This window comes from Struthio camelus, chromosome W (genome assembly GCF_040807025.1).
Source record: "Struthio camelus isolate bStrCam1 chromosome W, bStrCam1.hap1, whole genome shotgun sequence".
Lineage (NCBI taxonomy): Eukaryota > Metazoa > Chordata > Aves > Struthioniformes > Struthionidae > Struthio > Struthio camelus.
This window is the reverse complement of record NC_090981.1, coordinates 10,009,874-10,035,460: the sequence shown is the minus strand read 5'-3', so window position 1 is coordinate 10,035,460 and position 25,587 is coordinate 10,009,874. Positions and strand designations below refer to the sequence as shown.

Genomic DNA, 25,587 nt, shown 5'->3' with positions numbered 1-25,587 from the left:
ATCTTTCTTGTCCTGGACTTTCCCACTGGTTTCAGGGACATGGAATTCCTGAAGGCCAGTCTTACTGGTAAAGACCAAGGTGAAGAAGGCACTCAGCACCTCTGCCTTTTCCATGTCCTTTGGGACCAGGCCCCATTCCCATTCAGCAGTAGGCCCACATTTTCCCTAGCCTTCCTTTTGCTGCTTATGCACTTATAGAAGCCTTTCTTGTTGCCCTTCACATCCCTCACCAGATTCAACTCCAGGTGGGCTTTGGATTTCCTAACCTCATCCCTGCATGCTCGGACAGTGTCTCCATATTCTTCCTGGTTCACCTGTCTCTGCTTCCACTTCTTGTACCTTCCTTTTTATGTTTGAGTTTAGTCAGGAGCCCCTTGTTCATCCATGCAGGCCTCCTGCTGCCTTTGCTTCATTTCCTGCTTATTGGGATGGACCATTCTTGAGCTTGGAGGAGGTGATCCTTGAAAATCAACCAGCTCTCTTGGGCCTCTATTCCCTCCAGGGCCATATCTCATGGGATTCTTCCAAGCAGGTCCCTGAAGAGGCCAAAGTCTGCTCTCCTGAAGTCCAGGGTTGTCATCCTGCTCTTTGCCCTGCTCCCTCCTCTCAGGATCCTCAACTCCACCATCTCATGGTCACTGAAGCCAAGGCTATCCCCTACCAGTCCTTCCTTGTTTATACCTATGAGGTCCAGCAGAGCACCTTCCCTCATCAGCTCCTCGATCACCTATGTTAGGATGTTGTCATTGATGCTCTCCAGAAACCTCCTGGATTGCTTGTGCTCTGCTGTGTTGTCCCTCCAGCAGATATCAGGGTGGTTCCAGTCCCCCATGAGGACCAGGGCCTGCGAACATGAGGCTTCTTCCAGTTGTCTGAAGAAGGCTTCATCTACTTCTGCTTCCCGATCAGGCGTTCTATAGCAGACACCCACCACAATGTCGCCCATGTTGATCTGCCCTCTAATTCTGACCCATGAGCTCTCAGTTGGCTCATCACCAATTTCAAGGCAGAGCTCCACACATTCCAGCTGCTCTCTCACATAAAGGGCAACTCTCCCTCCTCATCCTCCTGACCTGTCCTGCTTAAAGAGCCTGTATCTATCCATGGCAGCATTCCAGTCATGTGAGCTATCCCACCACTTCTCCATGATCCCAATGAGAGTATATCTCTGTAACTGCACACATGCCTCTAATTCCTCTTGTTTGTTCCCCATGCTGTGTGCATTAGTGTATAAGCACTTCAGAGAGGCGCCCAGTTGTGCTGCTTTCCCTTGAAGAGTATGAAAGCTTTCCCCATAGTTCTGTCTGGTAGGCACTTCCTTATTTATATGGATACGCTTGGAGTAGGTCTCCTTCAGCCCTGTTTTGTTGATTACAAGGTCCCTCCTGTTTACATGACCCCACACAATTTGCTTGCCAGCCTGGTCCGCCCCTTCCTCACATGACTGTTGGTCATCCTCTCCCTCCCCCATTGTCCCTAGTTTAAAGCTCTTCTCAACAGGTTGGCCAGCCTGTTGTCCCCACTTGTTTGCCCCACTTAGTCGGATGGATCTCATCTCTTCCAAGCAATCCTCGATCATCAAAGATGGTGCTACTGTCATAAAAAGCAAAACCCTGTTATCGACACCAGCTGCAAAACCAATTGTTGACCTACAGGAGCCATCCGCTCCTCCTCATGCCCTTCCCCCTCACCTGCAGGAATGAGGAAAAGACCCCTGAGCCCCCGTGCCCTTGACCATCACCCCCAGAGCCATGTAGTCATGCTTGATACTTTCCAGGTCTCCCCTGGCAGTATCATTGGTGCTCACATGGAAGAACAGCAGCGGGTAATAGTCCAAGGGCTGGACAAGCCTTGGCAGTCTTTCCACAACATCCTGGAACCGAGCCCCTGGCAAGCAGCAAACCTCCCTAGATGACAGGTCAGGTCAGCAGATGGGGGCCTCCAACCCTGCAGCAAGGAGTCTCCCACTACTATCATTTACCACTGGTGCTCTTGCGTGGCTCAGGTTTAGCCGGCTTGGATGCTTCGTTGGACAGAGGTCCCAGCCCCTCGTCAGCTACGAGGGCACTGATTCTGTTCTGTATTTGCAAATCTTGAGGTGGAGCAGGATCCTTCCTCCTGGTGCCAGAAGTCACAAGCTTCCAGCCTTTGCCATCCTGGGAGTCTCCACTGCCCCCCGACCCCAACAGACCCAGACTCTGCCTGCCCCTTCTTCAGTACAGTTGGGGGGTTGGGCTCTTGAAGCTGCAGGATCTCAGAGAAGATCCAGTCAATCTCTTTCTCATCATCTCTAATGCTGCTCAGTCTGCTGACCTCCTGCAGCGCCTTAACTCGATGACACAGAGCCTCAAGGACCATGCATTTCCTGCAGGCTAGAAGATCATCTCCTGCTGCCCCAGTCTTGGCAAGAGCCCCCAGGCACTCCCTGCAGCTTGAGACCTGCAGGGCTGCATCTTCCTTCTGGAGCTCCATCTGGGTCGAAGCCTCTGATGTTGCAGAGACAGTTGCTCTAATGGCTCTTAGGGACCGTGCCCTGTCATGCATCACCACTATTGCTGAGGATGCATATCCTGTTCTGAGCAGAGCTGCTGGTCCCCTTCTGTGTGCCCTTCTGCACAAACTTCTGCGCCTGTTGGCTACGTCTGTTAGCTGCAGAGCAGATTTAATTTAGGTTGGAAAGGACCTCTGGAAGTCTCTGGTCCAACCTCTTGCTTAAAGCAGGGCCAACTTAGAGCAGGTTGCTCAGGGCCTTGTCCGGTCAACTTCTGAATAACTCCAAGAATGAAGATTCCCACAATGTCTCTGGGCCTCTCTTCCGATGTCTGCCCACCCTCATGGTGCAAAACTTTTTCCTCATATCTAATTGGAATTTCCCATGTTCCAACTTGTTCCCAATGGGAACAATGATGGGATAGCACACTGGAGCTTTTTTTAAAACTAACAGTCTGTAATACAGTCAGAAATAATTAAAAAAAAAAAAAAACCTTTTCATGGGCTGTATACAAAAGGCAAGAGCCTGCAAGCTGCAGTTTGGGAGCACCTGCTCTAGAAGAAGTAGCTTCTGGGTTAACTCAGGTTTCCTCATAATTTAAAGACAGACCAGAACCTTTAGAACAGTTGAATTGCACCCTCTTGTGACCATCTTGTTCTCATAAGGTTATTTCAAATCATTGTTGTGACAGTTGTGCAAACCTCCCTATTTAGTGTGCCAAGAGACTGAGATCTTACTTGTTTTCCAAAAAACAAAAAGACTTATTTGAATATTTTAGCAGTGATAAGCAGCTTAGTTAGTTAATAACTGATGGAAATTGATTTGTTTTGTATAAAAGCTACTCTTGGTAACTTTCGCCTCCTACAAATATAGTGCAAAGTATTTGGCAGAAACATAGCAGATTTGTTTTTAATTTCTGTACTGGGTCTGTTAACTTATCAAACTGTTATATGTTGTACAGCACTTTCTGAAAATGCAAATATCAGATTAGGTTAGTTTAAAATTATGTCAGTATCATTTCCCACTGTTCTAGTGCTTGCCTTATTCTTTTCCACAAGCTTTCATGCAGGGTGTTTGTTCTCTTTGTTCTTACTTTAATAGAATACATGAAAGAAAACTAGGAACAGTTCTTTTTATCTTGGGGCTGCAAACCTTTAACACTATCTGAATCTTCCACAATGATGTAAACTTAGTTTATCATAATGAATTTACTTTATTTTGAGAGTATATGCTTAGATTGCACATTAAAATACCAGACTGTTTCCCAGGTAAGATACTGGCTATAGAGTTGTTTGGCAACCTTCCTTTAAATATATCAATTTCTGCCTTTTGTAAGATATTTTTTCCATTCAAGTGCACAAAATGCCAGTGAGTGATTGTAAATCACTGTAGGCTGAGTTCTAGTTTATCTTAGACTTCAGTTGATTTTACTAAATTACAGTAGACGCCTCTCTAAAGGAGTAGGCTTGCCTCTCTCCAGTTTAAAAGTTAGATTTGAAAGATTACATGTAGCAGATGTATCTGCTTCATCATTTAATTAAAAAAGCAGTTTTAACACTGTTTTGTGTAGTCAGTTTAGTTAAAAGGGGAGAAGAGGCCAAAGAGCCAGTCTGTTTCCAATGGTTCATAGTAAATATTTATCAAAGAATAAATAAGCAAAGTGTTGACAGTTCCTGTGTCATTCATGTCACCTGCAGCAAGAGTGAATGAGTAACTGAGGTCTTTATGCTCATCCCATGTTCCTTTCCCTGCCTCCCTCTTTAGTGGACCTGTGTCTATGAATTCCAGGAAGGAGCCCCTGTGCGCCCTGTCTCACCTCGTTGTTCCCTGCGTTTGACTCATTGCATTGAAGAAGCCAACGTAGGCCGGGGTTACATCAAAGAACTCTGTTTCAGCCCTGATGGCCGGATGATTTCCTCCCCGCATGGCTATGGGATCCGCTTGTTGGGGTTTGACACACAGTGCAATGAACTTGTTGATTGTTTACCCAAAGAAGCTGGTCCCTTGCAGGAAATTCGTTCCCTCTACTCTCACAACGATGTGGTACTGACAACAAAGTTTTCTCCAACACACTGTCAGATTGCCTCGGGGTGCCTTAGTGGACGTGTTTCTTTGTATCAGCCAAAGTTCTAGGCACGTCTTACATCAACAGGAACTTAGATAATTACTTCAGTTTAGTTGAAGTGCATTCTCCCTAAAATCTTGTAAATTTGGACAAGATCATAGTTTTTGCGATCTGTGAACATAACAATGAAATGAATTCTCATTCCAGCACTGTATGCATTCTGATACTGCATCCACAAGTCAAGCTCCATGCATTCTGTGTTCTGCCTTCCATGCAGACCTCTGATCCTGTGCCATTGAGTCTAGTCTTTCTGGTTGTTTGCACAGTAATGCTTGTTGGTCTTTCCTTTCAACATGACTTAGGGTGGTCTATCTGAAAGAAACCTAGGTGGGGCATGGGGAAGAGTTCAACCAAAACCCACCCAGGTACCACCAGTACAACACCTCTTTGTCACAAAGGAACTGAACTTCCTTACATATACTTGCTTGGCCTTTTCTATCGCTGAAACATCTATACAATGATTAGATAACAGAGCTGGTTTTGTGCATACCAGATTAGTTATTGCCACAAAAGAAAAAAAATTTTGTTTTCATTATATGAATTTGATTATTTGTGATTAGCTAAAAAAAATTAGTCACCTTTCTGTAAAGGTTTTGCTGTAGTTAAATCTTTTAAAGTTGTTTTTCCTTAACTGCATGTATTGTGTTTATTGCCAGAGGGAAAAATCCAGGAGATGTAGCTGCATTTTCCTCAGTGAATTTAGTAGGGAAACACTGCTGTTTGGAGCAGGGAAACAAGAGCTGAATAGGTAAACAGCTTGTCTTGTAATCACTGCAGGCAAGCTGTTCAAAATGTTTCTCATAAAGTGACAAGTTAAATTGGCCTCTGTTCAACAAACTATGTTCCTCAGTCGCTAGGATTTCTGTTACTTTTACTGTGGGAAGCTTTCCACCTTAATAATATAAACCTTGATTGCATGTTTGAAACCTGAGACAATGTTCTACAAAATTTCCCACTGTTGCTAAGGCCAATTCCCAACTGAAATGTGTAATATTCTTCTGTACCTTGCACAGACCATTTTCATGGAAGGAATTAGCCTATGATTTGTCCATAGTTTTATGAGCAGTATCAAATGTATTAGCAGTTTGGAACAGGTGAAAAGCACATGTATTTAAAGAAATACCTACTTAGATTTAATTGGTCTTATCATAAGATGTAAAAAAAAAATGGAACATTTATCATTAATCCACATATGAAATATGAATGCCAAGCTTTACCTCTCTTCAGTTAGTAGCAATTACAAGGACATTGTGTTCTGAATATAAATTTTCTGCAGGAAAAAGTGTTTCGATATACTTCAAAGCCACCAGTATGCAAGTGAATGTCTGATAGTCTGGCATGAAAAGAAACTGAATTCAGCTATTAAAAGCCTGTGGTACCCATTTCATAAAACTAGGACTCAGACTACTCAAATATGCAGGACACACATGAATGAAACAAGCATCGAAACTTCTGCAAGTAGTCGATCTTCCAATCTCCATCTTGTTGGAGATGCTTAAGGTACAACATTATACCTGCAATATAAAAACTTTGGATTAGAGCTCTACACTTAAACTGCTGTTAACAGTTTCCTAGTCTAGTATGCCCATATCATTTTATAATGTGTTATCCTAACCACTTACAGGGTTCTGAGACCTTGATGGAATATTAAGATTTTGCTGACAAAGCATTCACTGAAATCAGCAGGAAATACTTGCCTGAAAAAATGTGCATATTTTACTCTTCAGTTTCATTAGCTGAGATGTTTTTTAAAAACATACCTACTGTAGGTTGACTGTTATAATGCCTTTTGAAGAAATTATTCATGTTTTTTGGGGGAGGAGACATATTGGTCAAAATCTAATAGCTGGCAATCTAGAAAGCTGAGTGTTAATGAGAGCTGCTGAATCCAGCTGACTCTGGGACCTGGGGAATTCCTCCTTCCTGGCTGCTGAAGCCCAGCCTGGTGCACTCAGACCCAGGAGGTCTCTCTGTCCCACTTCAATGGATGCAGCTGCTGCTGTTCCCATTTGCAGATCTGGGCAGTAGTGAGGCTGAGCGTGTGTCCCAGAGACACACAGAAACCCACACACAGGACATAAAGACAGCTGACCACACAGACTGCCACAGACAGAGCGCTGCCTTTACCAGCCCCCACATAAACACCAACAGCACTCACTTAAACATGAATGCAGATAGCCCAGTCCTGTTCCTCCTCTCTGGCTGATCAGGATTGAGGTTCCCTAGTGAAAACATGTACACCCTCACTCTCTAGATTCACGAGCACACCCACATTCATGGATCCCTTGGTTATTTACACAGATTCTGTCTCTCTAATATCCATGCGAAGACTTGGGGCCCCTTACCCAGTCACTGGTTCAGACCTTGAGTCTTTCCAGATGCAGGTCTCTGCCAACTGACTGGCTAGTCCAACTTGATGTTTGCTAGCAAATTACAGAAAAGTGTTTTCTTATGTCCAGATGGAATTTCCTGTGTTTCAGTTTATGCCCGTTGCCTCTTGTCCTGTTGCTGGGCACCACGGAGAAGAGATTGGCCTCATCCTCTTGACACCCCCCCTTCAGATATTTATATACATTGATGAGATCGCCTCTCAGTATTCTTTTCTCCAGCTCCCTCAGCCTTTCTTCAGAGGAGAGGTGCTCCAGTCCCCTCATCATCTTTGTAGCCCTCCGCTGGACTCTCTCCAGTAGTGCCATGTCTCTCTTGTACTGGGGAGCCCAGCACTGGAGACAGCACTCCAGATGTGGCCTTCCCAGGGCTGAGTAGAGGGGCAGGATCACCTCCCTCGACCTGCTGGCAACACTGCCTAATGCAGCCCAGGATACCCTTGGCCTTCTTGGCCACAAGGGCACACTGCTGGCTCATGGTCAACTTATCCACCAGCACTCCCAGGTCCTTCTCTGCAGAGCTGTTTTCCAGCAGGTCAGCCCCCAGCCTGTACTGGTGCATGGGGTTATTCCTCCCTAGGGGCAGGACCCTGCACTTGCCTTGGTTGAACTTCATGAGGTTCCTCTCCGCCCAGCTCTCCAGCCTGTCCAGGTCCCTCTGAATGGCAGCACAGTCTTCTGGTGTGTCAGCCTCTCCCCCCAGTTTAGTATCATCAGCAAACTTGCTGAGGGTGCACTCTGTCCCTTCCTCCAGGTCACTGATGAATATGTTGAACAGTACTGGACCCAGGACTGACCCCTGGGGGACACCACTACATACTGGCCTCCAACTAGACTTTGCACCACTGATCTCTGAGCTCTACCCTTCAGCCAGTTTTCAGTTCACCTCACTGTCTGCTCATCAAGCCTGTATTTCCATCAGCTTGCCTATGAGGATTTTTATGTGAGACAGTGTCAAGCCTTACTGAAGTCAAGGTAGCGGGCCCACATTTCCCTTAGTCTGCCTTTTGCTACTAATATATTTATAGAAGCCCTTCTTGTTGTTCTTGACATCCCTCGCCAGATTTAATTCCAAATGGGCTTTGGCCTTCCTAGCCCCATCCCTGCATACTCATATAATGTCCCTATACTGCTCCCAGCTTACCCATCCCAGCTGCCACCTTCTGTACACTTTCTTCTTCTGATTCAGTTTTGCCAGGAGCTCCTTGTTCATCCATACAGGTCTCCTGTCCCCTTTGCTCGACTTCTTGCTCATTGGGATGGCCTGTTCTTGAGCTTGGAGAAGGTGATCCTTGAACATCTACCAGCTTTCTTGGACTCCTCTTCCCTCCAGCACAGTCTCCCATGGAATTCTTCCAAGCAGGTCCCTGAAGAGGCCAAAGTCTGCTCTTGTGAAGTCCAGGGTTGTCATCCTGCTTTTTGCTCTGCTCCCTCCTCACAGGATCCTCAACTCTGCCATCTCGTGGTCACTGCAGCCAAGGCTGCCCTCGACCTTCACACCCCCAACCAGCCCTTCCTTGTTTGTAAGTACAAGGTCCAGCAGAGCACCTCTCCTTGTTGGCTCTTCCATCACCTGTATCAGGAAGTTGTCATTGATGCTCTCCAGGAACCTCCTGGATTGCTTGTGCCCTGCTGTGTGGTCCCTCCAGCAGATATCAGGGTGGTTTAAGTCTCCCATGAGGACCAGGGCCTGCGAACATGAGGCTACTTCCAGCAGTCTGTAGAAGGCCTCATCTACTTCCTCTTCCTGATCAGGTGGCCTGTAGCAAACACCCACAGCAGTGTCACCCATGTTAGTCTGCCCTTTAATCCTTACCCATAAGCTCTCAGTCAGCCCGTTGTCCACCCCTTCGGCAGAGCTCCACACATTACAGTTGCTCTCGCACATGAAGGGTAAGTCCCCCCTCCTCACCTTTCTGGCCTGTCCTTCCTGAAGAGCCTGTATCCATCCATTGCAGCATTCCAGTTATGTGAGCTATCCCACCATGTCTCTGTAATTGCAATGAGATCATAGCCCTGCGACTACACACAGATCTCAAAAATCTTCCTGTTTATTCCCCATGCTGCATGCATTAGTGTACAGGTGCTTCAAGAGGCACCCACGTGTGATGATTTCCCAGAAAGAGTGCAAGAGGTTTCCCCATAGTGTTGCCTTGTAGGCACTTCCTTGCCCGCATGCAATTGCTGGAATTATCCCTGCTTGAGCCCTGTTTTGTGGATTGTGTGGTCCCTATAACTCTGCCCTTCCTGTGTGTTTCCTAGTTTAAAGCTCTCCTTACCAGGTCGGCCAGCCTGTTGGCAGATGCACGTGCCCTGCTTAGTAAAGGGGATCCCATCTCTCCCAAGCAGATGTCGATCTTCAAACAGGGTCCCATGGTCATAGAAACCAAAAACCCTGTTGCCAACACCAGCTACACAGCCAATTGTTGACTCGCAGTATCAGTCCATTCCTCCTCACACCCTTCCCCCTCACTGGCAGGATAGAGGAGAAAACCACCTGGGCCCCCATTCCCTGACCACTGCCCCCAGAGCTCTGTAGTCACGTTTGATACTTTCCAAGTTGTCCTTGGCAGTATCAGTGGTGCCCACATGGAAGAGTGGCAGGGGGTAATAGTCAGAGGGACGGACAAGCCTTGGCAGTCTCTCCACAACATCCTGGATCCAAGCTCCTGGCAAGCAGCAAACCTCTCTAGATGGCAGGTCAGGCTGGCAGATGGGTGCCTCTGTCCCCTGCAGCAGGGAGTCACCCACTACTACCACTCACTGCTTCCTCCAGGTGCTCCTACCTGGCTCAGGGTCCATTGGCCCAGATGTTTTGATCGAAAGTGCACCCAGCTCCTCCTCAGCTTTGAGGGCAGTAAACCTGTTGCATAGCTGCAAGTCTTCAGGAGGAGCAGGAGCCTTCCTCCTGATACAAGCGATCACCAGCTTCCAGCTTTCGCCTTCCTCAGAGCTGCCACTTATCATCCTGCTAGGCACAGACTCTGCCTGTGTCTCCACTGCGTTTGGGGGTTGGGCCTCTTGAAAGCTGTTGGGTCTCTGAGATCACACACACACACATACACATATGCAAAGTATTAAAATTCACTAGGGAAATATAAACACATCCTGGTCCCTCCAATTGTGGCACCTAGACCTACAGACCCTGTGACCAGCAATCCCTTCTCCAGTTGCTGGCACGTAGGCTAGAGAGTGATATTACACAGAAAAAAATAGTTAAGAATAGGATTTAATAAGAAGATAGGATAGACTGCAGTGATCAGGACCTGGGTTCAGTCAGACAAGTGTACTGTCTGGCAGCTTGCTTACACGAGACCTGCCCACTTCTCTCCATTTTCCCATGTTTGTACTTCTCCCCCATCTAGCTTGATCTCTCCCTTTCTCTGCCCCCAGTCTCCTCCCAAATAAACAACCCACCCCTAATTACTTCTTCCCCACTGGTCCCAGTTTTGCTATGTCCATACCCAAATTCGGTATTTCTGGTACCAGTCCCTAGGCACTCGTGGCCTGATATGCTGTTACTGATATGGTTGCCCAGGCACTGGTGGCCTTGCAGGGTTCCGCTCCCCAAAAGGCCTCCAGTGCTCCCCATCAGGTGTCTGTGAAGTATGGCCATCTCTCACATTGCTCCCCCAAAACCACCTGTGAAATCCAACTATCCCTCACAGCACTGCCTGTAACTTCTGCCAGCTTCTCCCTCTGTTGTCTGTCACATCGAGCAATTTCTCCTGTCATGTCCAGTAGTTTGCCACGTCCTGTTCAGTTAGCTGAACCTCAGGCCAGGGCCTAGTCAGCGGCCTGCAGCCCTAACAGTGCTACTAGGGTTGGTCAGCATTTACTTTCTAAAACCAGCTTTCCAGGGGTTCTCTAAAGTTCAGCCATTTGTTTTTCATAACCATCTTGAATCTAAAGTGTTGTTTGGCTTAAACAGTTTTTCATTTTAATGCAAAATATCAAGGCCATCAGGGATCTTGCCTCAGCTTTCTCTCTTCTAAGAAATCTCATGCAATTTCCCTTTAATTTTCTCCCCATCTGCAGACAGAAGCTCCAGGAGGACTGTGCTTCTTGCCTGCTGTGGACATCTGCAGGGCCTTCACATGAGGCACTGAGTTGCCCTCTGCTGTGGCAAGGCCTAATAGCCAGTAACTTCCTAGGGAGTGCCAGATTGTTTTCCTGGAGCAGCCCGGTAGAGAGAAGTTGAGCTGTCCATATCCTCTGAAGAGCACATATAGTGAGTGCAATGGATTTAGTGGGCTGGCTGACATATCAACCAAGAGGAGAGGTATTGAGGACATAGACTCCCAAAGAGTTGAGTTGGCTTGCCTGCTTGGAGGTAGTATGGGGGAGTTATTTGTTTTTCAACTGGTTGAAGCTCATTCTTGGGATCAACATGTCCCTGATGCCTGACGTAATTTCAGACAACAAAGATGTTTGAAGATAGAGTTGGGGTCAGGCAGGAGGAAGAGAGAGGCTGGTGTCAGGAAGTGGACATAGCTAGACTTCTACTGACAGTCCATTGCTGACAGCTCTGTGGGGTCAAGGCTGGGGTGGGAGTAGAGCAGTAGTGATACTGGACAATCATCAGGGAGTGTCCACAAGCGCAGGACAGATGGGAGTGGAATTATACTTCTTGGGAACCCAATGCTGGAAAAGAACAATTTAAAAAAATGTGTATAGTTCCAGGACATGCTGCAGCTAGGAGAAGATTGGGGAGGGAAAGTCCTGTTCCAGATGTGCCCCTTGTATTCACACAGGATACCCCTGAGATGCAGGGGAATGGTTATGGTCAGATTATGGCCAGGTTATGTCCACTGACAATTTCATTTTTGGATTCAGGCACCAGTCTAGGAAGAAAGATGTTCTTGTAGTCTATGGGGCTTCAGGAGAATCAGATACTATCCTTCACTCTGCCACAGACCTCTGTGTGACCCTGAGAAGTCACTTTTTCTCTGCATGCTGAGTGGAGGTGTACCATGGTGATAATAGGCAAGGATAAGCCATAGACATCATGTAGAGGAACACTTACAGCTGTCTCTATGGAGAGAAAGGAGGGTTAAACTGGCTCAGGGGACAGGAGGGTACCTGCTACAGAGCTGAAGAGTGGCACACCAAGGAAGGGATGTGGAAGAATGCCACAGGGGAGAAAGACAGGAGAGAGAAGCTCAGCTCAGGCTGTGTGGTGGAGAATGCCGGGGAGGTGCGTGTATGCCACAGCACTCACATGGGAGATGAAGGGGCGCCCATACATTCTCTTCTGGAGACACCAGGCAGCAGGGCCAAATTTCTAGTTTCACTCCACCTCCAGCTTCCCACCACCTCATAAGAGCATCACTCACTGCCATGGCACAGCCTGCAGCCAGCAGCCACCTTCCAGGAAGAGCCCAGATGTGACAGCCAGCTCATTCTATCTCCTGCCTTCATCTGCCTGGCTCACTCCTCTCCTGGCATCTGTAAGGTTGGCATACACAAAACCATGCAGGGCCTGAACAAGATGAGTTTGAGGCTGCAGCACTGACACTTTTATGACCAAATATGTGTGCACCAGAGCTCAAATATTGATGGGGGGAGAACCTGAACAACACAAACTGAAATAATCGCTGCAATGCTCTGATCAGCTTTGTCTGTTCAGGAGCACCAGCTGGGGAATTGTAGCATGATTTACAATCCCACAAAGAACAAAATAGAAAGTATGCTGCATTCCTCTGCTCCCAACAAGTGCCTTCTGATGAACACCAAGCCTCAGCCCCTGCTAGTCAGGATCATCATTAGCCACATATCTGGTTGCCAGCAGAGTCTCTTAATGCTATTATTTGTGGCAAACTGAGTGACAGATATCATGGGGGTTGATTCATGCCCTAGCTACATAGGGTTGTTTTCAGATGTCTGCTTGCTACTTTGTATTTTCTGCAGGAATTCATTTCCCTGAAGACAGGGCTCTATGTTAGGTCTAGCATGGCTCTCCCTTGTGACAGCTAAAGTGAGTTGGGAAAACTCCTACCCTTTGAACTCCTGTAAATGCATTACCTGCCTATGTAAAGGTGACACAGTAAAGTGTATTCCTTTGACATCCCCTAAGACACTGCATATCACCAGGAGACTTCAACAATGACAAACTCCTGCTCCCTCTGACTGCTAACGTGATTGGGGAAAGCTGCATATGCCTTGAGGGAGGTGGTGGGCACTCAGAGATCCAGGGGGAAGGGAGCCTGTGTGTGTCATCTGTGCCGGAAGCAGGCAAGGCTGGGCTGCTATGTCTCCAGGGACCTTGCAAGAATTTGTGCATTTCACCAGGCCACTCTGCAGAGCTGATCTCTGTGCAGGTATCAGATACAACTGCCTTCATGGACAGATGCGTAGGGCTAATGGGGGTCAACTCCAGCACAGGTCAAGAGAAGCTCTCTGAACTCAAATACCACAGGTCACCTGAATTGTATTGTTGCAGCATCTCACCCTCAGGGCGGAGGAGAGCAGCCTACCACCCTAAAGAAACTGTGATCTAGCAGGATGACTCACTTTCACAGAGCTATCCCTGTTCTCTTGCCCTCAAGAAGCAGAGTGCTGCTATGAGCAACTTGGCATGGGCAAAAAAAAAAAAAAAGTAGTAAATTGCCTACTGCAGGACCATAGAACCTGTAGCTGTGGGAATTCCCCAAGATCCCCCTTTCAGGCCCCTCTATCTTTACATTCAGCTTTGGCATAAGCAGGTGCAACCACTGCCAGTGTCACTGGGACAAAACGGTTCATATTTCAGTATCTGCATCTCTCTATACTCATCCCATGATCCATGTGAGCAGAGAGAAGGACTACAGTACTCCTGGGGATGACCGTGTGACATCAGCTTCTATTTCCTCTCTAAACAAATGAAGTTACCAGATAATTTTATAATAAATTAGGCACAGGAAATTTTCAGAAAGCTTTCCAGCCCCTGTGGCTATAAAAAGACCCTACAATAGCTGAGATGAAAAGGAAATTAAAGCTCTGTATAGCACATATTACGCTCATACAGCAGAACCCCATAGCCCAGGGCAATCAGAAATAGAAATATAGTAAAATATAATAAGCTAATTGAGATTTTGCTGTGAAAGAAGCTGGCTTGGCTGCATTCTCCAGCACAGCAGTCAGAGTACCCTGCTGACCTCACCTCAGAGGTGTGGACACATTAGTGCTAACAATACCTGCTGGATTTATCTACTTTCTTGCAGGCAACTCTGCCAAGCTGAGCCAACCTCCCACTTCTCAAGAATAGCTGCAGCTCCCAGTGAATATTATCTGATGCATCTACTGGATAAGTTTTACAATCTCCTCATTCCCTAGGGTTTAGTATTCTACTTCTGTGGCATTCCCAATTTGGGAAATAGACATGAATTATAGATAACAACTAATTGCCCTTCTGTGAACATGCAGCTGACTTTAATCTCTAGGTTCTGCATAAACTGCTGATATCATAAGTAATAAGAATACATCTTAAATGGAGTCCCTGTGGCAAATTATTGCATTGAATCCACTCCAGAACTGACAGTCACCCTCTGTAGGATGGAGACAGACAGACTGAGAAAGCTATGAGGCCTGTCAGTTTCATCTTAACAGCAAAACACTGTGAGTGGCAGGTCAGAAATGCATAAATGTTGCAACACACTTCTTACAGGCTACCTTGGCAATACAAGACACAATTGTACTATCTCTCTGTGGTGTCTGAACACCCATTGTGCAGGTTGGTAGATTTCTATGTCATGGCTTGGCAGAGAGGAATCTCTCAATGACATGTTTCTGCTTCCTTACCCTGTCCTTTCTTGTGGTTTTTAATTCTCACTTTTCTCTCTTTCTTTTGCTGCCTTTTTTACCTTCTTGCTTTTTCTAGAGTTGGTGGCCCTAATATGTAACTGTCCTGTAATGTAGCTAGCAGCAAAAACAGATGCTGACATTAATCTGTTCAGCTAGCCTCTGAAGTTACCAGCAACACTTCTCCTCAGCCTCTGCTTTGCCATGTCCCCTGTCACCCTGCTGTCAGTTCCTGAGGATGAATGCAATGAGAGAATAGGTAAGCTGGGGGGCGGTGGGGGGAAGATGTCTTGTGGCTGGCTGCTGGCTTGCAAAATGAAGGCAATGCCTGACTGCTGGCTTGCCTGAAGCAGCATTTACCTTTGCAGTGCGGTGTATGTGGGTATGAATCATGGCTTACAGAGCTCCTCCTGACTTTCCCACCATATGCTGGCTCATGCCTGCAATCCTAGGTACTTGTGAGGCCTAGCCTGGTAGCTCACTTGAGCCCAGGTGGTCTGGGCTATGTATGCTGATTTGGTGCCCATGCTAGGTGAGGCACTGATATGGTGATGCCCAGAGAGCATAGGGTTGCCTAAGGAAGGGTGAACTGGGCCAGATCAGGTCAGGTCTAAATCATGTGGTTTCTCTCTCTCCTAATTTGGGAGACCTGTTCTGCTTTGAATGCTCTTGTTTCTCCTTAGCCAATTTAACTCTTGGGCAGCACCAACCTGTGGTGCAGAAGCCCAGCTTGACTTCACCTATGGCCTGGTTTTACCCTCAGGTTCCTCACAGGTCTGGATGCTGTTTCCCACCACCTGTTCCCAGTTTGTGCTCTGCCTGGTACCCATCCTTGAAGTGACCTCGGGGGGGGGAGCCCAGGGCAGGTACAGGTGCACTGCCCCTATCACAAGGAGTAGACACTCATGTATATTGTCCCTACTCTATTCTTCCCTTCTTCAGCTGAGGACAGCAGCTTCACTGTTACTCCCACAAATACTCAGTCATACTGACTCCCCAGAGGTCATGTGGCAGCCTTTTTCTTTCGGGAAGAGGTGGGGGAAAGAAGGCAGAGATAGGAAGTGTGTCCTTATCTGGGAATTGGAGAGATACTAGAACTAGATGTGGTGGTGTTTGAGTGGTCTGTTTGCCAGGTTGTTTTGGATCGAGGGACTGGGGCCTAAAATGGACCCAGAGAAACTGAAGTGGAAGATGCAACAGGATGTGCTCACCTCCACCTGCAACTTCCTCATCTATATAACACTACTGCGGATCAGTGAGCGCGCGCATAGCTAGCTTGCGACCTTCTTCGCCCTTCCCATGCTCCTCACCGATAACCCTTCTCTCCCCAGTACTTTGCTTCCCCTTTCCCACCCTTTTGCACTGCCCAGGGCTGAGGTCCTGTGCAGTTCTGGGGCTTGTATTGCAGTTATCGTGACTTCTGTCACATCACTCCTGTAGATGAGAGTTTCCCTCCACTGCAGGTGCACGCTGTGCTGTGCATGTAGAGGGGCAATGTGCCATGTGGTCCCTCTCATTGAGTGTGGGCAGCCCCAGGTGGCTACCTTCTGTAACGTGTGCAGGTGGTTTGAAGCTCTTCCCTTGCATTCTCACACAGGAAAGGGGAGTACTATGGCAGGAGGATACGTCACTGGTTTTCTTTAAGGCTGACTTGCAGAGGGAGTAGCATGTTTTCATCTGTGCTGCATGAACCTGCAAGGAGATTGGCCTTGCAGTGTTGAGAATAGCAGGAATGTGGAGGGAAGTTTAAAAAAGAGGACATAGAGGCATCCAGGGTTCTGAATTTGCTCTGTAGTCTTCCTAGTAGGTAGTGTGTAGATGTGCTACAGCCTTGCTACACACTGCCTAACTTCCTAGCTACACACTACCTAAACTGCTCTGTGAGCCACTATCACTCGCCCTGCTCTCTCTTGGCCTCATTGCTATGGTACCTGCAAGATTAAAGCCCCAGCTGGCCTTTCATTGTGGAAGCAGATGCCTCAGACAGAGCCATAGGGGCCTAACTCAGGAGCTCCACCCTGTGCCTTTTTCTCTTGGCAGCTCACCCCCACTGAGAGGAATTACAACATCTAGGACACGGAGCTCCTGGCAGTCAAAGTTGCCTTTGAGGCATGGCAACACCTCATTAAGGGAGCAGAAGACCTGACAGTGGTACTGACTGACCACCACAACCTGGAATACTATCAAGGGATGAAGTGCCTCTCTCTCCACCTCACCTGCTGGGCCTCCTTCTTTTTGTGTTTCCCTTTCATGATCACCTATTGTCCAGGGAAGCAGAATGGCAAGATGGATGCCTTGTCTGGGAGTGTTATGGAAACAGTTCGACCCTAGGTTTCCGAGGAGCAGAGTCTCATGCAAGTCTAGCAGCGAAATTAATTATTTATTTAAATGACAGTACAGCAAAGTAACAGCTCGAGCTGGGTGCCTCTGGGGAGGGACCTCGAACAAAGACATTCTGGGGTAATTATACTCCTTACAGTCTTATTTCCCTGCCTGCCAGTGACAGTCTCTTCCAATCTTCTTTACTGAGTCGGTGGTCTCTTTCCTTTTGATTGATTCACGTCTACATCCCAGGAGGGTTGCTATGTTCCTGCTCCACAGTGCCTTATCTTATCCGAAGGTTAACCGTTACCTCTGTCCATTGTGTGCTGTATCTTATCTGAAGGTTAACCTCGACCTCTGTTCATTGTGTTCTGTATCCTTGAGGGCTGGTTCTAGCTGGTTTTGCAGTCGCATCCTCAGCAATGTCTCTCGAGCTCATTTACAATTCAGTCCTGCGGCCTGCAGGCTTCATCTACTTTAGGCACTAGTGCTAAGCTGGGCTAGAGCTAAATTAGCTCCCTTTTCTAACAGGGAGGACTCAGATTTGGATGCACACCTTATGCATGCCCCCCCCCCGACCCTCTTTCCTCCAAGGTGCTTCATTGCAACCACAGCAGAGGATGAGCTCACTGCAGAAGTTCACCAGGCCACTGCAAATGACCCACTCTTGGCACAGCATTGTGCTAGCAAAGCCTCCCCCAGCCTGTGAGAACAGGATGGCTGCCTGTACCAGGGCAGGCAACTGCACATCCTGTAGGGACCGTTGTGAACACAGGTCCTCCACCAATGCCATGATGCACCTGTAGCCAGACATGAGAGTTGCTGAAAGATGCCAGCACCTGATTACCTGGGCCTACTGGCAGTCCACGGTATGGGCAGATGTGACTATGTCCAGGCCTGTGACAGTTGCATTTGCACCAAAAGGCCTCTACAAAGACCACAGGCTCTCTTGCAGCCCCTCTCCACCCCCAACCAGCCTTGGCAATTTATGTCCATGGATTTCATAGTAGACCTGCCCCCCTTGCAGGGCAACACAGCATTCCTAGTGACTGTGGATCTGTTCACCAAGATGTCTCACTTTGTTCCCCTCAGGAAGTTGCCCATGGCCCCACAGACCACCTGACTCTTTCCACACCATATTTTCTGATGCCAAGGCCTCCCTGACAGCATCATTACAGACCAGAGTGAGGTGGGTGGCAGTTCACAGACGGGTTTTGGAAGGAGCTCATGGGTCTCCTCCAAGTGCAAACCTGCCTCTCTGTATGGGCCTTGAGTGCCAATAGGTCTTAAGTGCCCTGACCAGCCTCACCTGGGACCTCCACCTATGCACCCTCTGTCCAGGGGTTCCATTTAAGTTCGGTCCTGGGTCTTTAACCCTTGCCTGAGATATGTTGTAGATGTATCTTTTGTCAGCTTGCTCTCTTGTCTTGTGTTCTGGATGGTCCTCAGGCCTATGTTGAAGTTTTGTCTCCAGCCCTGTCTCCTGTTGCTCCTGACTGTACTCCCTGTATCTGATTCATCACTTTGCCTTGTCTGGGACTGCTCACTTTGCCTTGTCTGGGACCCTACTCTGTTTACTGTAGCCTTGTAATATGGTATTTCCATTGCTAGTAAAAGGCCACAGGCTTTGTACTGAGTTTGCAAGGCCTCATGACTGAGGATTGTCAGACTTGCTCTGTCTGAACCTTTATTGACCTGCCTACAGCTTTGTTTTACTTGGCTTACCTGTAACAGCAATTTCTCTAATTGACCAGGTGTTTGTAGCTAATTTGTTTAATTTTTGTTTATCATTGTTTGATACCATCATATTTCTATGACTTTAACATAATGATATAGTATAGAAAAATATAAGCCTGGTGCGATAGCAGAGGCCTTGAGAAGTGGAGACAAAGGATGTGGCATAGAGTACAGGCATAAGATAATAAGAGATGAGGCATGGGCTTGGCATTGGAGACACTATGTGGGACTATACCCTGGTCAGTTAGGTCACTGCCTGTGCTGGGGTCATCCTTGGCTCCTGGCTTATTCCCCCTCATGGAGTAGCCCCACTCTTGCTGCTCCCTGACACTTTCTTCCTCCCACCAACCCCAGACCAACAGGCAGCTGTAGAGAGTGAATCAGATCCTGGAACAGTATCTCTGTTACAATAACTTTCTCCAGGACGACTGGGTCACCCTCCTCCCACTGGTAGAATTTGCCTACAATATTAGCACCTATGCATCTACACTGCAGATCCCATTCTTTGCTCACTTTTGTTTCCACCACCCCTGTAGTCATCCAGCCATGCTGGCTGCCTCGCATGTACCCACAGCTGATGAACTCTTCGCACAACTCCAACAGCTTCGTGCCTGCTTTATGGTACAGTTGGGCAAGGCCAAAAGCACCTGTAAGAGGCAAGCAGACAGATGGTGTTTCTCAACCACAGCCTTCTCCATTGGTGACCGGGTTTGGCTTTACAGCAAGTACATCCAGACTGTCTGACCATCTGCCAAGCTGGACCATTGTTACTTAGGGCCTTTCACTGTTGTTGATCAAGTCAGTTGGGTTACCTACCTCCTGGAGCTCCCATGATCCATGAAGATCCATCTGGTCTTTCATGTGTCCTTAAAACCTCCTCATCAGGACACCTTCCACCATCAGCTACCCAGCCCCCTCCCCATCACAGTGCAAGGGCAGTCAGAGTATTGTGTGAAACAGCTTTTGGACTCTAAACTTATTTGGGGAAAGCTTTATTATCTCACTGATAGCCAGTGCTACAGACCTGAGGCGCATTCCTGGGAGCCAGTGAACAATGTATACGTGCCAGCTAAGACCAGGACATTTCATAACAAGCACTCATCTGAACCCAGACCTTTGTAAGGTGTTGGGACACACCTTGATGTGAGAGGGGGCTGCTGTCAGGGCCCTGAGTGCAATTTCTCCCCTCCCCAATTCCAGGGGTTTAGTTGGCTGAGTTAAGGACTTCCGTTAGCTGAGTCCAAGGTCAGCTCCTTCCCTGTTTAAAAGCTGTTGTGAAGAAAGCTAGAAGTGAGGGCTGCCCCTCCTTCCCTTGGGAGCTGATTTTCAAGCTGAGGTTCTCCTGTTCAGCCCTCACCTGAGCTACATTGCAGCTGTGTAGCAGTTATGTCTGCACCCGGTCTTGTGCCTCCTTGATCCTGACCTGCTGACTCCACTTCCTGGCTTGACCTGGGACCTGCTTCATCACAATGGACTTGCTGGGTGATCACAGGACTGAGGCTGACCTTGATCACTGTCTCCAGACCTGATCCTGACTGACTGACTCAACTTCCTGACTCCTTTTCAGTAAGGCCACTGCCTCTGCCTGCCTTGCTGTCACCCTTGGTTCCCCTTCCCTTGTTGAGCAGCCTGCCCTTGCTGCTCCCTGACAGTTGCACTAGAAGGTCTGGGAATGACAGAGCTGTCAGTGAAGGGTTTTTTATGGCTGTTTTATTTAAAATACCACCACTCATTTATCTGCCTGATGTTCATTTCTCTCTCTGGAGGAAATTCATTCCTGTGAACAATCATTATCCTGTTTAGGGCATGGTTTGTATCTGGATCTACTGTTTATAAAAGGACTTGTCCAGAAATGTATGGTGTCAGCACAGCAGCTTATCTCTTTGTGATGATGGGGGAATCTGGTACATTGCAGTGTCCTATATTTCTGGTGGAAGACCTGTTCTAGATAGTATGATCCAGATATATGCAAAATATATCTGACTCAGGTCCTCCCCTGCATCCTATTTCTTCTTCATTTGCATATTCCAACCTTTAGAAATAGAAGGAGAGTACATAGGAAGCCAACCAGCTCCCGGGATGGAGTGGATTTGTGTTGTCAATGTTACCTGCTAGCCAGTGTCATCCAATGCTAGGAAGTCAGACTTCTTGGTTTTGTGTTGCTCTGTTGTAAGAGGAAATAAAGAATGCAGGGGGGTGGGAGGGGCGAGTCTCGATTTTGTGACAGAGGAAGGGAACTGGAGTCACTAAGACAATAAAGGCCAATAGACCTTAACACACCTTGCTGCTGCCAGGGAAGGGACTACTGAGCAGAGAGAAGCCCTAGCTTGTCACTAACAACTCAGAGAGAGGGGCTGCTTAATGGTATGATTTTTGCTAAACTCTCCAAAACTATATTTGACATTACTTGTGGTAAGACATGGACTAACCCAGTGGCTGAGTAAGCATAATTGCTAGGCCTTAAACTATCTATAGACTATAACAGAATCACTGAACTAGCAAACTGCTGAGCTTGCATACTAAATAGAACATAGGAAAAATAATGCAATAATGGCATGATTAAGACAGCTGTAAATAAAAGAAAAGGGACTAGATGTCTCAAGTCAGTTTTGAAGAACCGACTCCTGGGAGGGGAGACATCTGCAAGACAAGGACAGCATGACTGAGGGCACAGTGACCAGTTATCTTTGGACTGGAACTGACTCAGCAAAACCAAGAGATGGACAGTCTGGAAAACTGAGGAAGTAAGTAAGTCACAAGGTTTTAAGGAGATGAAAGACAACCCAAAAATTACCATCAGAGAAAGAGGATCAGCATTGCAGACCCCAGTGGCTGAGAATCAACTGCTGCAGAGGCAAGCATCTTCTCCAGACCACTTGGACACACCAGGCAGGACACTCCTGGATCTCCTGCGCCATGAGTGTGGGCTCTAAGGGCTGACAGAGGAGTCTTGTGGATTTTAGCAGACTGGGAGAAATTATGATTCGGGAGTAAGAGTGTCATAACCGTAACACTATGCTGCTAACAACTGTATGGTACTAAGTTTATCATAATTACCTGCTTCCATTTATATAATCTCATTAGTTGTCTTATAAAATTGCTACAAATATGCATCCACTGCTGGTCCTACCTTATTGTTATCTCATCGTTTTGTTGCTGCAATTGCCTATAGTCATTAATTGTTCTTGGTTATTCCATAGATAGATAAATATTGTTGACTTGTAGTTGTATTTACCATTGCTGTGCTTTGTGCTTAGACACTGGAATCTGTATAGACTATCAATCAACATAAGCTATTAAAATTATCATCTATACCTCCTTGCATAATTAATCTCCTTCCTCACTGGATAATACTGTTGCATGTCCCCTCTGTCATGCTCCTACCTGCTAGCATCTGTGACTTCAGTGCTCCCATCTGTGTGTGTTTCTCCAAAAATATTGGTAGTGTGACACTGATAGACCTCATTCATCTTCTTTCATTAGTAGGTTAATCTGGCAAAAAACAACATGGAAAATAGAATATCATCAACATGCAAATAAATTCTAAAGGGCAACTTGAAAACAACTCCCAAAACTAAGAAGATCTGATGGTTTCTAAAATATTATCTTTTCAAAATGGGCATGAAAAAAAATCTTGTTTTCATTGGGGAAGTTGTTAGGGAATTGCCAAATCCAGTAGCCTGATACAGGCAAAGTTTCTGCAGCTCCATGTCCCCAGGTCCAATCAGTAGTGAGGCTGAGCATGTATTCCCAGTAGGCACACACATGTGTGTATATAATATACATATACTCATGGCTGGCCACACAGAACACCACAGACAGAAACACTCAGCACTCAAACACCATCCTGTTCCCCTCTCTGACTAATCAGGATGAAGGTCCATTAGTGGGAAATATATGCATATATGCACTGTGGATCCCTCCAGTAGCTGGGCTGAGACAGTCAGTAGCTGCCCCTGAATCCCCAGGTCTCCCCAGCTGCTGGCACCTGGGCATACAAGCCCTCGAGGCCTGCAGCCCCACTCCAGTTGCTGTTACAGACCCCCTTGCACATACTGACACACATACACACAACACAGTGGATTCCTCCAGTAACTGGGCTTAGACACACAGTACATCGAGTCCTGGAGTCTCACTCTCCCCAGTTGTCTCCCATGCAGAGACACACATGCATGCAAACGGGTCTCTCAGTCGACCCCCAGTCCCACAGTCTCTTCAGCTATTGGCCTGGACCTCTTAGTTGTTCTGTCCAGCTATCAGGCAGATAAGGAGGATTCAAGGAAACAACACACCATGTCCAGGATGCGAGTAAAATAGGTAGTTTATTGAAACCAGAAACAGGAGCAATATGGAGCAGATAGCAATTGGATTGGTATCACATCCCTTCTGATGCCAGGAGCCCCAAGGTGATGGCATCAGACAGACCCCTCTTCTGGTGCACAGCACGCTGTGCAGTCCCATCTGTACTGAGGCTCAAGCTGTCAGGGGCTTCCTTGCTTTTATTCCATCACGCATTGTTTTTGTGACCCTTCCTTTGTTACACCAGCAGCTTATATAACATGCATTTGCAGGCTATACAGAGCTAACTAGTGCTAAACATGTTGCTGGACCTTTTTCCAAGACCACTATTAGCTCCTCGTGATAACAAATATCTTCCACGTTTCCACTATACTGGTCCAGCTGGTAGACAACTCCTCTGGGTGCCTCACCCTCAGAGACACACAAATACCTGCCTCCCAAGCCACTTAACCTACTCACCAGCTATTCTGGCTTGATATTTGCTAGCGATCGCACACTGACATGCACATCCTGACTGGCTCCAGTTGCTGGCACCCCAGACACACGGGCCCCTGTGACCTGTGGTCCGACTCCAGTTGCTGGCACTTAGCTCTCCATACACGCATGTGCACACAGAATAGAGAGCACCTCACCCAGGAAAATAGTTAGAAATGGAGTTTAATGAGACAACAGGCCAGACTGCGCTGATCAGGCACAGGGCATGGCCAGACAAATGTACTGGCCAGCAGCCTGTTTATACATGACTGGCCCTTTTTAATCCCTTTTTCCCTCTCTTTTACTATGTTTGTTCCTCCCCAAATCACCTTGATCCCTCCCTTTCCCTGCCTTTGGTTCCTCCTCTAAGCATCCCATGATAAGTCCTATGCAATCCCCAAATGCTCTTCCCTGCATCCCATGATGTGCCCCATACCCTTAGGCAGTAACTCCTCTATAAGGGTAAGGCAGGGGCAACGCCTGGACTCCCAGCAGGGATGGACACATAAACACAAGACATGCTATGTCTCGATACTGAATGTTTATTACCTCTGCGTCTGAGCAGGGGTCCCCCAACGATTTCCCAATTGAGGCAATAATGGAGTGGGAGAGTCCCTGGCACCGCTGAGCGTCAGTCCATGGTGAGGAACCCCGGGGGGGGGGGGCACTATATGAGGTTTTTATGGACTACACACATGCGCAGTAAGCATAGCGAGCTCATCGCTAATCTCAATTCAAAGCCCAGGTGTAGCGTCACTCTGGCACAGGCTCGGCCGCATGACTATGGGTCAGCCTGCCCTTTTCCCACGGAACAGTCTGGCTAGCTTCCATTGCCTATCTCCTTGACATTCTTCCGCATTTTCCCATACAGGCAGCCTTGCCCCTATCAGGCTACCAGATTCAACAACTCCTAACAATTAATACTAATATTATATAGAAACGTTAATTTAAGAACGTTTATTTATCACTCCATTTGAAATAGTGCTTTCTTTTTCTTCTCATACCACCTCAGAGATCAAAGAACGTGTTAACTGTGGAGAAACCTTTTTTTGTTTTGCCACTACTGTACATTACATATTGTAAAAGAACTTCATTACATTGTCAAAACATCACCTCAAGACCAGAAAGCACTGCAGTTCCAGGTTAGACATGCTCATGAACAGTATTGGAAAAATGCAACACTGCCAGTGTGATTCTTTGTACAAGTTAACACAGTATTTCAAATAAACTTGCCTGTGCCAGAAGTGATTTGGTTGGGAAATAGAACCTGGCATGCCCATTATTTTGTTTGAGAACACCAAAAAAATATATTCTTTTTAAGGGGCAATTTTGGGGATCCCCAGGTTGCTTTGTTTAACCATCTCTTGTGGTTTTGTATGTTTAGTGATACTTTCTGAATAACTGGAAGCTTTAATTCTTCAATTAAATGCATTTAGCAGCTAATCTTACAAAGCTTTAAGTACATTCGGTATTTCAAGAAGTAGTTTGTATTGCCAGAAAGTTCAGCCCTTAAACCCTGGCATATAGCATACACTAAGATTGGTTTAAATATTGGAAACGGGTACCCTTTGCAATGGTTTTCCCGGGTTACAAATTTTGTTAGGGAAAATATGTTCAAGCAGGGGTTCAAAACCCCAGGCACACACAAATAGCATTTACTTAGATCTGCTGTCTGCCTTTTCACCACCACCAAACATATCTATAAAGGCTTCACAGTATTTTCCAGACGAGCAACCTCACATTTTCTGTGTGAGGCTGAGCTTCTGAAGTGAGATAATCTTTCATGTGATGGGGTGTTTGAATAGTTTGCAGGCTGCTTTGAGGAGCTTACACAAAAAGTGCTCTGAATATATTGAGAAATCAGCATGTGATCTCCTTTCATGTCCACCAGTGCTTTTCATACTCTCTTTAATCCTCTTGATGACTCAACCAATAAGAAATTGGTCAGAAGCTTTGCTAAATTCAGTATCAGT

General features: G+C 46.9%; 1 protein-coding gene across 4 annotated transcripts in view; it reads left to right on the top strand.

Moving 5' to 3' along the window:
* LOC104139552 (DDB1- and CUL4-associated factor 10) overlaps positions 1 to 6,004 on the top strand; it is a 34,802-nt gene extending 28,798 nt beyond the window's left edge. For 2 of the 4 annotated variants that reach the window (XM_068925346.1, XM_068925347.1), the window contains one exon: positions 4,256 to 6,004. In XM_068925346.1, coding sequence (XP_068781447.1) covers positions 4,256 to 4,624 — 369 coding nt within the window. In that variant the 3' untranslated portion in view covers positions 4,625 to 6,004. The remainder of the gene's footprint in view (positions 1 to 4,255) is intronic. The other 2 variants (XM_068925349.1, XM_068925348.1) reach the window with 1 other exon arrangement.
* Positions 6,005 to 25,587: the final 19,583 nt, after the last annotated feature.